This window comes from Adiantum capillus-veneris, chromosome 1 (genome assembly GCF_014529385.1).
Source record: "Adiantum capillus-veneris isolate H3 chromosome 1, ASM1452938v2, whole genome shotgun sequence".
In the NCBI taxonomy this organism is placed as follows: Eukaryota; Viridiplantae; Streptophyta; class Polypodiopsida; order Polypodiales; family Pteridaceae; genus Adiantum; species Adiantum capillus-veneris.
In genome coordinates this window covers 11895658-11908665 of record NC_140931.1, presented here as the reverse complement: position 1 = coordinate 11908665, position 13008 = coordinate 11895658, and the positions used below count along the sequence as shown (strand labels likewise).

Below are 13008 nucleotides of genomic sequence, written 5' to 3'. Positions count from 1 at the left end.
CCTGAACAGAGATGCTTCTTCCACAGCCTTTTCCCTCTACAAATAACCCAGCTGCACCGGAACTATCGGCTCTATTGGCATCCCCCTTGCGGCAAGCCCCGCTTCCAACCAACACTGGATGGCTCAATTTCATCCTCAATGAAGGATCTGCCCCAGAGTACATTCATCCCTACTTAATCCAGTCCAAGGATGGTGCTCTTTCTATCAGTTACCCTCCTCGCGTAGTTGAGGCTAACTTCATTTACCAAGCTTTCATCCCCGACCTTACAATGAGCAGCCGCAACTCAGCAAATGGTAAGCACGTTGTCACCTATTTTGATGACCTAAGTGTGACTTTGGCATTTCCAGGAGGCATGACAGTGCCCTTGGTGAGGGGCTGCCCTTACATCACATTCATTTTTTACGATTCCGCAACTTTTCAGCTCTCCACAACACATGCCGTGCTTCAAGTCACTTCAAGCAACAGCTGCACCAAGCACAAGGTTTCTCTCAACAACGGTCAAACTTGGCTGATTTATAGCTCGGATACGCTTGCATTATCAGCAAATCTTGCCGTCAACGAAGATTTTAAGGGGGTTGTGAGAGTGGCTCTCCTAACAAGTGAGGGCGATGCAGAGAGGGTCTTGGATAAATTCAGCTCAGCTTATCCAGTCCAAGGGCATGCAGATTTGTGCGTTCCTTTTCAAGTAAAGTATGAATGGAAGAAAGTTGGCTGGGGGGGGCTTTTAATGCTTAGCCTTCCTATGCACAGGGACATGATGTCATCTCCATCTCTCGATTGCATAGAATCATCTGTTGTCTATAGAAGTATGGATGGCGATATGTATGCTGTAGCAGGTGATTCTTGGACCCTCAATGAGATGCCCATATCCGTTGGTTGGTATTCTTCTAAAGGCATATCTGACCAGTATTGCCAAGAGGCGATCATGTCCGCACTCATAAAGGATGTCGCTGCACTCCCGAAAATCAGCACGGATTCATCTTACTTTTATGGGAAAGCTTTGGCCCGTGCAGCGAGGTTGGCATTGATAGCCGAGGAGGTTGGCGCCCTTGATCTTCTGAGACCGATCCGGGACTTTTTGGCTGATTCAATGACACCGTGGATGGAAGGAAGTTTAACTGCGAATGCATTGCTTTATGATGAGAAATGGGGGGGTTTGACAACGCAGAATGGTTCTGTCAATCCTGGAGCAGATTTTGGCTTTGGAGTATACAATGATCACCACTATCATTTGGGCTATTTCTGCTATGCTGGGGCTGTTCTCACAAAGTTGGATCCTACTTGGGGATGCACTTACAAAGCACACCTTTACACAATAGTAGAGGACTTCATGACATCGCATCATCACCATGTTGAGCGCCCAAAGCACACAGGAAATTGGTTGAGTCAAGGCCCTTTTCATCACCGTCATACAAAGGCAGCTCGAAGCAAAGCGCTCTTTCCAAGGTTCAGGAACTTCGATTTCTGGGTATTGCATTCATGGGCAGGTGGCTTAACAGAGTTTGCGGATGGGAGGAATCAAGAAAGCACCAGTGAAGCAGTGAATGCTTACTATTCCGCTGCTCTCTTGGGATTGGCTTTCGGGGATAGCCACCTGATGAATACAGGTCTCACGCTCTCCGCGCTGGAAATTCGGGCAGCTCGGGCACTTTGGCATGTTCCATCAGATTCCACACTCTATGAACAGGGGTTTGTCACCACACAACGCATTGTAGGGGTTTTGTGGGCCAATAAGAGGGATACAGGCCTTTGGTTTGCACCATCAGAGTGGAGAGAATGTCGCCTTGGGATCCAACTTCTTCCCATACTACCTATCACAGAAGTGCTCTTCCAGGACATCAAATATGTGCAGGAGTTGGTACAATGGGCCTTGCCAGCTTTAAGTCGGGATGGTGTGGGACAGGGTTGGAAAGGCTTTGTTTATGCCCTACAAGCCATGTATGCTCCAGAAGAAGCCCTGCATAATGTGCTCAGCTTGTCAGAGCATGACGACGGTAATTCTTTGTCTAACCTGTTGTGGTGGATCTACACTCGTTGGTCGTGGTGATGATGAAGCATGGACTGTGTATTCTTGCTTGTACTCTTATAAGGCCTCTGGTGATTAGATTCTGCTACCAAAGCCTTGTGTTTGCACATTGCAATGTCTTTGGGGTGGTGTGTGGAAAATATGTTATATGTACATATTGTTTATTTCCTCAAATTTTTTGGCAAGGTAATTTTGATTGCAAGCGCAAATCTTTAATATTTGGCAATTGGCTTAGTCGAAGGAAGAATGTTGTAATGCAAATTCTTTTCTAGTAGTGGTGATGAAGATTGCAGTCTAGTTTTGTAGCTCACATGTCAGCTATCAATATTAGTAGCAGTATCTGGTTACGTAGCCTTGCATATCCATGTTCCCGTCAATGACTTCATATGACATGGACTTCTCCTTGCAACTGAATGTGAGGAGCCTCTCTTCGACCCACAGATCCTCGCCTTCAGGGTTTCTCAACATGCTCTTGCAGTACCTTACACAGCCTATTACGTTGGGCTGGCCTTGCACAAGCTTGCTCTCTGCTATTAGAGCCCACTATTGGATGCCGCAGAAGTCTTACACCAATTCCCACACGCGGCTAACTTCGATGCCCATTCTTGCGTTGAGCCCTCCTTTCCACTTGCAAGATTGAAGCTCATTCTCCCCTTTGTGGTAGAATTTGATGTGTAGAGGTGGGAAATCACTTGCAGGCTCCATCACGCGCAAAAGAGCCAATTTTGCCGGCAGATGTTTCCACTATTAACTGTTATCTATGATGATAGTGGGAGCATAATTACAAAGCTTGTTATAGGATTAAAGCTCACTTTTCCCCGCGCGCGTGTGTGTGTGAGAGAGACAGAGAGAGAGGGAGATTTACTCTGCGTGTGAGCCTCCATGGCTTGTAGGCGTGTGTGCTTTTATAGGTTACATATTAGTGGCTGGAAGGGGTGGGGTGTACATCCTGCATTTCGTAAGTTACAATCTTTGCCTCATGTAAGGGGCTGCCTTCTCATTTGTCTGGAGAGACTCTCTCTCTCTCTCACAGTGGTCAATATCTTCTTTAATTTTCCTTTCTTTCCATGCAATCACAAAGTGCTACAAGCCCCTCTCTCGAACCAGAAAGGTCCATGCCTTGTCTCCACCCTTGAGGTAGCTTAATGTGTCGCTCCAACCCAAGAAGCTTCACGCTAGGGTGAGGTTAGGGCTTCAAAATGAACGTTAAAACCTTTATCAAAAGGGGGTACATTTATGGTTTTGAAGTTAAATGTGCCAGTAAAGGATGCTTAAACAGTACTTGGACACTTGAATGTTCTATGAGAGAGTCATTGGATTTTTTTGCATGTTTGCAATCAATCTTGCTCAAGCAAGTGCTATTATTATGTCATTGGAAAAGAAATCCCCGAAGGGTTGTGGGCTCCAAAACTTACTCTTTGTGACTCTTAGCTGGTGTGGCCATAGCTATTTCATCATGCATTGAGTCTACCCTGACCTTGGCTAGTTAAACACACCAATGGGATGTGGGAGTGGGCGATTATGGAACATGTGTGAGCCCATCAAATTTTCTGCGTTTTTACCGTTCTCTACAGGCATGCACTGTGTCATCAAGGAGTGTTGGAGCAGTTCCTTGCAAAAATGCAGTAAGCCCTTCTGGTGCTCTTTTCAATCCATGAAACTTTTGAGCAAGATCTTAGGACATCCTTTGCTGGGAGCCGTATTGTCATTCTGAGCATGTGCTTCATGGTCCTTTAGCATATCATTGATGACTTACTCATTTTCTTTCATTTTTGCACGCAAGTCTTTAAATTGGGTAATCAGAGCCACATACTTTTCGACATCCGGAGGCTTCGGCATCATAGGATATAAAGCAGCTTCAAGGGTCTTTGGCTTTGGAGCAAGGTTAGCACATAAAGATCATTAAGGATCTGCAATTCCTATACATGTTGATCCAGAGACCTCTTCGATTTAGCTGTTTCATTCAAAATGCGCCTAATTTCCTTGCAGCAGTCCTCCATGCACCCATACTTTTGCTTGTTTCCTAGGAGGAGTTCTACCAAGATAGCCATGTTTTCCATGCCCCATCATTCAATGTGGCTGGGAAATATTTAGGTAAGATAAAAATAAGAGATTCCAACACTTGAATGCAACTAGAATAAGGGGATATCTGAAATTCGCAGAATTCTGAGGATATAGTTCTAACCATCTCTTTGTAGACTTCCAAACTCTAAGCTTCATAGCTCTCAAAACTTCTACGCATCATACATTTTTAATTTGGACCCATTGACTCTATTAAGCTCCTGAATTTTCAAATCCTAGACATACACCAAGCCATTACTGAACACTTGGTGGACCTTGTATGGCCCTACCCATTCAATAGTCAGGTTAGATTTCTTATACTTCATTTTCATGTGTCCCCTTTTTTGAAGTGTTTTCAGAGCCTTTGGTCCTGATGCTTGTTGAATTTACTTTGCTTGGCTTCAGATTACATATTGAAGTACCTCTTCTTCCAGAGTTAAATGCTCCAATTGTTCCCCGATGGTGTGAGTGTGTCTCAAGTCGTATTTAATGGCCGCACAAGACTAGGAACATAGAATTCAAAAGGTACAATGGCTTCTGGCCAATACACCAGCCTGAATGGTGTCTGTTGTGTAGTCACCTCGGGGGCTTTTCTTTTTGCAAGTGTTTTCTAGCGAGCACTTTTTGAAATCGGATGAGTAGATTCTAAAAATATTCTAGAGAGAGAGAGAGAGAGAGAGCATACCACTAAAATATATATGATCTATTTTCATCACTCTCCCTCCCTCTCTCCATCTCTAGAGAGAGAGAGAGAGAGAGAGAGAGAGAGAGAGAAAGAGAGAGAGAGAGCATACCACAGAGTCATCCTCTCCCTCTCTCGCCAAGTGTCTAAGACATATAAATAGCTAATACAAAAATCTTTGTAGAGAGAATGACAACTTGTTGGGTGGAGAGAGAGAGAGAGAGAGAGAGAGAGAGAGAGAGAGAGATCATGTGATACATAGGCATACATATCATTTCTATCAAAATGTTTCATTGCTCAGATCTTCAACAACACGAACAAAGCTTCAAAAAGATGAACATCCATTATTCACAGAAAGCATTACTCTTTATATTACTTGAAGTACATAAGGCAACACTTTATATGTTGTGTCCACAATAAATTTCTTGAAGGCTCGGGTTTTGTAGGAGTATTGCCCTCTATGGGCAAGAGATGATTAAACATCTACCCTATCTGCTCCTTTAGTCTCCCCTCAGTGATGATCCCAATTGTCTTCCAGTAAGAGATGAAGAATTGCCCCTTTTCATTCAAGCTTAGCAACATCCGATAAAGGCCATACATTTCTATTGTTGCCTTGACAACTTGCTTGAACCATTGGCTCCATATGTTGCTTGGCCATTGGCGATGGCCTCCAAGGCATCTCAAGCAGCTTGATAGACGTCTCAAGATCGTTAGATATTGGGGGGAGAGTAGTGCTCTACATTAGATATTGAGTGGTGGCAAAAACAAAATGTGGAGAAATTTCCATTTTAAGGCTTTTACTTTAGTATAAACATAAATAGATGATTGATGTGGCATCTTAACATCCTCTTACCTTATGGCACAATATAAAAAATAATTACAAAACCATGCACTATTACGCGAGCAAAACAAAGAATATACATTCCAAAATCATATGAAAAACTGGTACTATTCATAATCCTTCATCATTGGGATTCCAAAACCACAAATACTCCAAGAGGAGAGAACATGTTTCGTTGTAGGGAAAAGAGAATTAAAACCTACTTGTATATCTATGTTAGGATAAGTGCGCTCTTTATTGTGTGCATTGAAGACTTGAACCTCATCAATAACTGGCTAGTGGATAAATATATTCTCGCTATGGCTTAAGCTTAAAACACACAAGAATACAAAGTAAATGCGTTTACATATAAGATATTGTCGCTTGCGTGCAAGACAATCTTGAAAATCTGGGCACATGTAAGTTTGCTCTTTGCAATTTGAACCTCGTACATATTGCCACGATTTCCTTCTCCACACATTTCAACCTTCAAAAATTCATTCACCCCTTTGGCTCGACAAATCTCCTCTATCACCCTTGTCTTCAAAGCTAGAGGCGAAGCAATTTTGCATGTTGTTTCCATTGAAATTGTAGTACATTACTTTGTTCGTAGCCCATCTCGAGTGTTGGAACGACCGCTTTGCATTGGAGTATGTAATGACCCTGTCACATTCTCGTTGGTAGATGGAGTCGCCATAATAGTAGGAGCGTACTTCTCTACAACTTGTTCCACTCGATACCCAACTTCATATAGTTTTTGCACTTCCTTCAAAGAAAGGTTTGTGCCAATTTTCACTAGCCAAACAGTCGTCGGTATTGTCCCAAGTTGTGTGTTAATATTGCCATCCAAAATATGGCAATGTACGGTGTGCTCGAGACAAAACCAAAACCATTGACGGACCATTCACATGGGATAATTGCAATATCTTTCAAAAGAGGGAGCTACAATTCCCACACTGGACCCTGCAGATGAACCTACCACATCTCTGCCTCATATTAGGCGTTCCACTATAAGGCACTTTGATGCCTATGTGAGTGCCCCGAATAGCCTACATTGCTTTTACCATAGATCCTCCCCCTTCACTCCTGCTAATAGGCGTATTCATAGACTCTTCACCTGCAAAGTTTACCTTTCTTGACCGTATAACTGGCCATCAATCCTTGGTGACTAAATTGTACTCTGATTGATGAATTGACTTATCCTCAAAATCACCTCTATTGGCAACCTCTTTTTTGAGAAGTTTCCTTATCACCCGTTAGAATTGAGGGCACCCTATAGCACAGGGTTCCCCCAGTGGATTCATTAATGATCTGTGTCACATGAGTTGGTTGATTATTAAGCTGCTTTGCACACCCTTGTAAGGATGGACCCTTCCCTAAATGTTTTCCCTGCAAGTGCGAAAAAGCCTTGATGCTTTGCAGAAGTGCATTTGCTAAGTTGGTGTTGTCTGCATCGTACAACAATATCTGTCTCTTGAATCCCTCTCATGCCAATCAACTCTCATGGGCAATATTTTTGTGTAGGGTGTTGGGACGGTCCGTACTATTTTCAATGCAAGTAATGATGCTACTCCAATGGGCAATGCAGACCTCCCATCAGCTTAGCCATGAATCCATGTATGCAATGCGGACATTCCATCAACTTAGCCATAAATCCATATATGCAATGTTTTTGTCAATGTAATTGCCTAATTTGTCAACATTGTTGTAGCAATCGAGCTTCGAATGTAGCTACCTCCTTGAATTGTGCTTATCTCCACTTCTCATATATTTCTTTGTGTGTTGCTTGCAAGGGTGCAGCTATATATTTGATCGTGTGTTGATTCATGTTTCCTTGTCAAGCTTGACTTTGCCTATGTCCTCTAGTGAACTCGTGCATTTGCTTTTGGCTTCACAATCTTGAGCCAAATAAATTGACGACTTCCTTGAGAACTTTGCATGTGCATAGGTTGCTAATTGGGTATTGGTTGATCCACTTTCCATAGCCATTAGTTGTTTTTGGTTCACCTTCACCATCATTAAGGCTAAGGCTTCTTGGGACTGATTAAGGAAGTTGTTCTTATCCTCTGCATTGCAACGGGCTATAATAAAATCTTTCCCTTGTCCTTGTGTGATCACCTTAAGCCCCTTGTTCTCTTGGTTGTTTAAAAGCATTTCAAAACACAAGCAATTTGTCAAGCTAGAGAAACCCCCTTTAGAAATGCCTTTCAAAACGCAAAGGTAACTGTGGACTTTGGAAACTTTAATCTCCATAGGTGGGCAATTCAACTCGTGCAGTGTTTCAAAATGCAATCTGGACTTGAAGCAATGGAGGGAATGCCAACAATGGCATTTCAAAATGCCACACCAAGAGATCCATCGCCTGCTTGTAGTAAACACAGCCAAAGAAGCCCAAGACATATCAAAATGCTCGACAATGCATGTTCGCCGAATAGTGCCAAACTAAAGATGCTTTTCAAAAGGCTATTGTAGGAGATTGTTAATGCTACCTTAATGTCCAAAGCATATTAAAGCACCGTTGTTTTTGCCCTACCCAGAGTTTGACAAATGAGTAAAATAAATACCTAAGCCAAAATAACTATTGGGATCACATTGGGCTATGCACTTGAGATGCTATAACTTTAACAACAGCCACTCATTGATTACTTGTTCCAAAGGTACATATATTTGCTATGTACCAATATCATAATAGCAGCTAAAGTTATAAACTTTGAAGGAGCAACTTGATTAATCAAGTAACTTTCAAGCATTATAACTTTTCCATTAGAAAAAGGAACAGTTTGATTGAAAGCAAGAGAATTGAGAGTACAAGCCATAAAAAAGATAATAACTTAAGACAAGTAACTCGATAGATAAAAAGTATTATAACATAACTTCCTCTTAAACATAAAACGGATTAAGTTTAAGTAACCATTAGAATTAATCAAATAATATTTTTGTAAAAGATTCAATTTTTAGAATTTTTATTTTTATTTTTTTAAATCACCTACACTCTCTCTCTCTCTCTCTCTCTCTCTCTCTCTCTCTCTCCAATGACAAAAACAATGACACTAGCGACAACAAAAACTAAATTTTACCACCTTACGCTAATGTTATTTAAATAAAGATGTAAACAAAGTCTTTTTGCATTAATGTACCGGCTAGCTTCACCAATAAATCATCCTTCTGCTAATGTTGTTTAAATAAAGATGTAAACTTTAAAGCCTTTTAATATTAATATATCGGTATGTATCACTCATCTCAATGTTAAGTAATGTTTTTTACACATTCAATCATATATTGAAGGTTGTAAAAGTTTTCTTTTCAGATTGAACACATGAGAGAAACTTGTTTTAGCGTGAATTTTCATTTACGATAAGTTCGTTTATGTGTTGCAAAGTGGATGGTGATCCCTCCCAAACAAAGAGAATCTTTAGAACTTGCTCGTAAGATTTTCAAAAAGCGCTCGTCGTGAAATGTTGATAGGTTGAATAAACTTGCATTTGAGTATTGATCATGGATATCTTGAGTATCCTCAGCTTGTAGAGGGAATGCTCTTGACAAAAAAAAAATTGCCAGTGCTTATTCCCAACAGGCTTATGCGTGATCTAGAAATCAAATTTCTAAAGCAAAAGCGTCGATCCCAACAGTCTTCCTTTGATCTGAACTTTGTTAATAAAAAACAAGTGATCCATAAAGAAGATAAACTCATTTCCAAGAGATAATAACAAACTTTGTCCATTAATTAGATCATTCCTAATTGTTCTCTTTCAATGGTTATCAGTATCAAAGAAGCATCTATTGATAGATAGGAAAGTGAAAATCTCTTTGAGGCTAAAAACTAAAAGTGCACCTAGAGGAATGCCATATGCATCCAGATGAGCATGAATTTGTTGTCCCACTTGGGTTGTGTGAGTATCAGCATGTTACATACTAATTGCTTCAACGCTCGAAAAGCCCCTTGGCATGCCCTAGTCCATTGAATAAAGATTCCTTCTTAGTGAGTTGATACAATGCATCAGCCTTTTTTGCAAACTTCTCCATAAAGTGTCGGTAGAAGTTAACATAGCCCACGATACTACTTACTTTGCTAGTAGAGTGCACATGACATCACAAGACATCACATGACAAATCAATCACATAAAAATTCATTCCATATCTCAGACCATGACTGCAGCAACGTATTTAGTAATCATAAATCCTTATTGCGATCATGTCTATAGAGATTTATCAGACCAAAATGCTGCAGTCATTTCGTCTTTCAGTTCTTGCACTTAAACAAATCAAATGAGAGAGTAAAAATCAATCAAGTTCAATTTTGGAAATTTTATTTTATAAAGTTATTTAGCAAAATACTATCAACCCATCAATATCCCTGAAACCCAAAGGGGACATCACCGACCTTATTCAATCGAGGTAATCTGTTGACAAAGGAGCAGAGTGACTCCCCGCTGCACCAGATTCAACCTTGCTAAGTTTGGGGTTCTATCGGGGTAGACGATTCTAAACCGAATGCTTCAAGGTAAAGTTCTAAAATCTGAGGAGTATCTACTAGGTCCTCCTTCTCCATCCACTTCGCATCTAATGTCAGATAGTTCTTGAATTTAACCAAGAACCACCGAATCACTTTACCTTTCATCTTTATTTCCTTGTGTGCCAAAATATGTCCAGGAACGAGTATCTTCTCGCTCTCTTCCTCTTCGGATTGCTCATGAGGATCCCCATCAACTGGCACCTCACCTTTGAAAGGTTTCAAGAGACTCACATGGAACGCATTGTGAATCTTCCAAGTATCGGGCAGCTTGAGTCGAAAGAAGATATTATTTATCTTTTCTTTAATCTAGAAAGGGCCATAATACCTCATGCTACTCTTTGGGGGAAAAAGCCGCTCCTTTTCCTTTTGTTTCCTTAGGCGTGCCTTCTCAAAATGTAAAGAGCACCCAATCTTCTTCCTTTAATTTCAAGTCTCGACGATGTCGATCTGCTGCCTTCTTATGTCGTTCTTGAGACTTCTCGAAAGCCTCATGGGCCTTGGCAAAAGCAGTATCCAAGTCCTCGTGTATTGGTCAGCTTCAAAAATCTTATCTTGGGTTTGGGGAATGTTTTGATCTACCAGCTAGTTTTCTTTTTCCTTTCTTTCCTTGTGCCCTAGGATCTACGGGTGCATCTTTCTCTTCCCCTCTCCATTAGCACGTCAGAGTCAATCATTGGAACCCTAGGACGCACTGTAATCTGATTCCTCTTTCTCTGGAATCCTTTGATGAACTTGCATCTGGTTCCCTTAGTTCGTCGGAACCCTTTGATTCTCTAGAATCCTGTGATGAGTTGTCATATGGTTCCCTTGATGCATTCTCTTCACTCGCAGACTCTTGCCTTTTTGAGGTGGATATTTATCATGCCCATCGCATAAGTCAATGAGCCAGCATGCATTCCAAATCGTTGCTTAGTCATGTCCCATAAGTCTCTGAATGGAGCAGACTTCTGGTTTAAAGCATAGTCTTGAATCTCTTTAGCAAATCATAGCAAAACCGCTCAATCCGGTTTGTCAAAAGAATCTTAGTATCCGAAAACCTCTGGCAGTATTCATCCAATGTATCTTTCTCAGTCATTTTCAACAAGTGATGCCAAGGCGTGATGACATCTCTTGTGTATTCATCTAATATCCAAGTTGACGTGAAAAAAAAAAGAATTTTAACCACGGCGCATGTGTTTTTCTGCGTAACAACAGAGTAAGATGCCACTTTTCGCTCCCTGGAATGTTGTAAGAACCGCTCTCTAGAGAAGGCAACGTCAAATTGTTTTACAAACTCAAGGGCTCGATGGGTGTCGTGGCGTGAATCCCTTCCTTGAACTCCTTGGTTTTCTTGTCGATCTGGTCATTGTCAAAAGGGACGAGCTCTCCTCCTTTAAACGGCTAGATGGTCTTCCATACCTTCTAGACTTTTTTTCAAAAGTCTTCTTCAAAAGAATCTTGTTTTAGGTGCTTAGAAATTGAAGAAGCTTCTTAGCACCCTTGAACACTTCAAATGGCACCTTCCCCATGTGTCGTTGTAGGAAAACTCCACCAAGGGAAAATACTTTTCCCATTTAGTCTTCTGACCCAAAGAAGAAGATTCAACAAATTCAAAACCATTGAATTGACTATTTCAAATTGCCCATCTGTCTGCCGGTGGAACGAGGACGAGAACTACAACTATGTGCCAATGTTCTCCCAGATTTTCGTCCAAAACAACTAGTAGACTGAGGATCTTTGTCTGAAACAATGGACTCAGACATGCCATATATTCGAATAGTTACGTCAAAGGATCGTGCTTAACTGTCTTCTTTATTATAGAGTAGTGAACCTGCATATGTTGATGACCGTCCAAAAGGCCATCATGCCCACTCTGTGTCTTCGGGAGATCAAAGATGAAATCCATTGCAATACTTTCCTAGGGGCGGGTGTAATGGGTAAAGGCTATAGTAATCCTTGTGCCTTATGCATGTCAAACTTGACCTTCTAGCGAACAAGGGCATCCACATCCTTCTTGAGTCTCGGTCTAAAGAAAATAACGCTCCACACCTTTCAAGGTTGTATTAATGCCACGGTGACCCATAAAAGGTTGACAATGGCACTCAGTCAAAACCTTTTCCCTCAAGGGCTCTGTAACACACAACATTGTTTTCTTCATCGAGTAGCCATCTTTATGGAATATCCCGGCACTATCTCCCCATTCTATATCCGAGTAAACACATCAGAACAATCTGGATCGATGGCGTATTGGTCAACCATATCCTCGAAGCTTCTATGGTGGATCATGGAAATAGCCAAGACAAGGGGCTTCCGAGACAAAGCATTTGCCACTAAGCTTTTTTGTCCCTGAACATGGACAATCTAAAAGTGAAACTGTGATCAGATGTTATCCCACCGCGTCTACTTTTTTGAAAGTTGCTTATGTGACAAGAAGTAGAGTAAACTGTGATGATCAGTAAAGACCGTGAAATCGGCTCCAAGTAGATAATGTCACCACGTAGTAAGAGCATGGAATACTGCCACTAGCTCTTTCTCATAAATATGTGCTACCAATTCTGGCCTTGAAAACAGTTTTGCTTTCATAAGCAATCACATTGCCTTCTTGCATCAAGACCGCTCTCAAACTACAACCACAAGCATCGCAATACTTCGAATGGATTTTGCAGGTCTGGCAAAGCCAACACTGGTCCAATAGTCAATTTTCCTTAAGTGTTTGAAAGGCAGACACCTCTGTCGGTCCCCACGAGTAAGGGACTCCTTTCTAAGTCGATAAGTGCAAAGGCAAAGCTATCTCTGCAAACTTCTGAATGAACCGCCAGTAGTAAGAACACAAGCTCAAAAAGCTTCTAACTTCATGAATATTCTTCAAGTCAGACCAATCGCGGATAGTGATTCTTTTGGCCGGATCCATCTATACCCTTTTTGC

At 41.4% G+C, this 13008-nt stretch overlaps 1 protein-coding gene across 2 annotated transcripts; it reads left to right on the top strand.

Moving 5' to 3' along the window:
* Window positions 1–11: 11 nt before the first annotated feature.
* Window positions 12–2217, top strand: LOC147464330 (glycosyl hydrolase family 81 protein). Of its 2 annotated transcripts, XM_086514120.1 has the most exons (2): window positions 154–294; window positions 423–2217. In XM_086514120.1, the coding sequence occupies exons 1-2, from the start codon at window positions 292–294 to the stop codon at window positions 2046–2048; spliced, it is 1629 nt and encodes a 542-aa protein (XP_086370246.1). In that variant the 5' UTR covers window positions 154–291; the 3' UTR covers window positions 2049–2217. The 2 variants fall into 2 exon arrangements, with proteins under 2 accessions (XP_086370237.1, XP_086370246.1); XM_086514111.1 differs by having other exon boundaries at window positions 12–2217.
* Window positions 2218–13008: the final 10791 nt, after the last annotated feature.

Coding starts and splice junctions, on each gene's coding strand:
- LOC147464330 (XM_086514111.1), top strand. CDS start 12: ATGCTTCTTCCACAGCCTTTTCCCTCTACAAATAACCCAGCTGCACCG.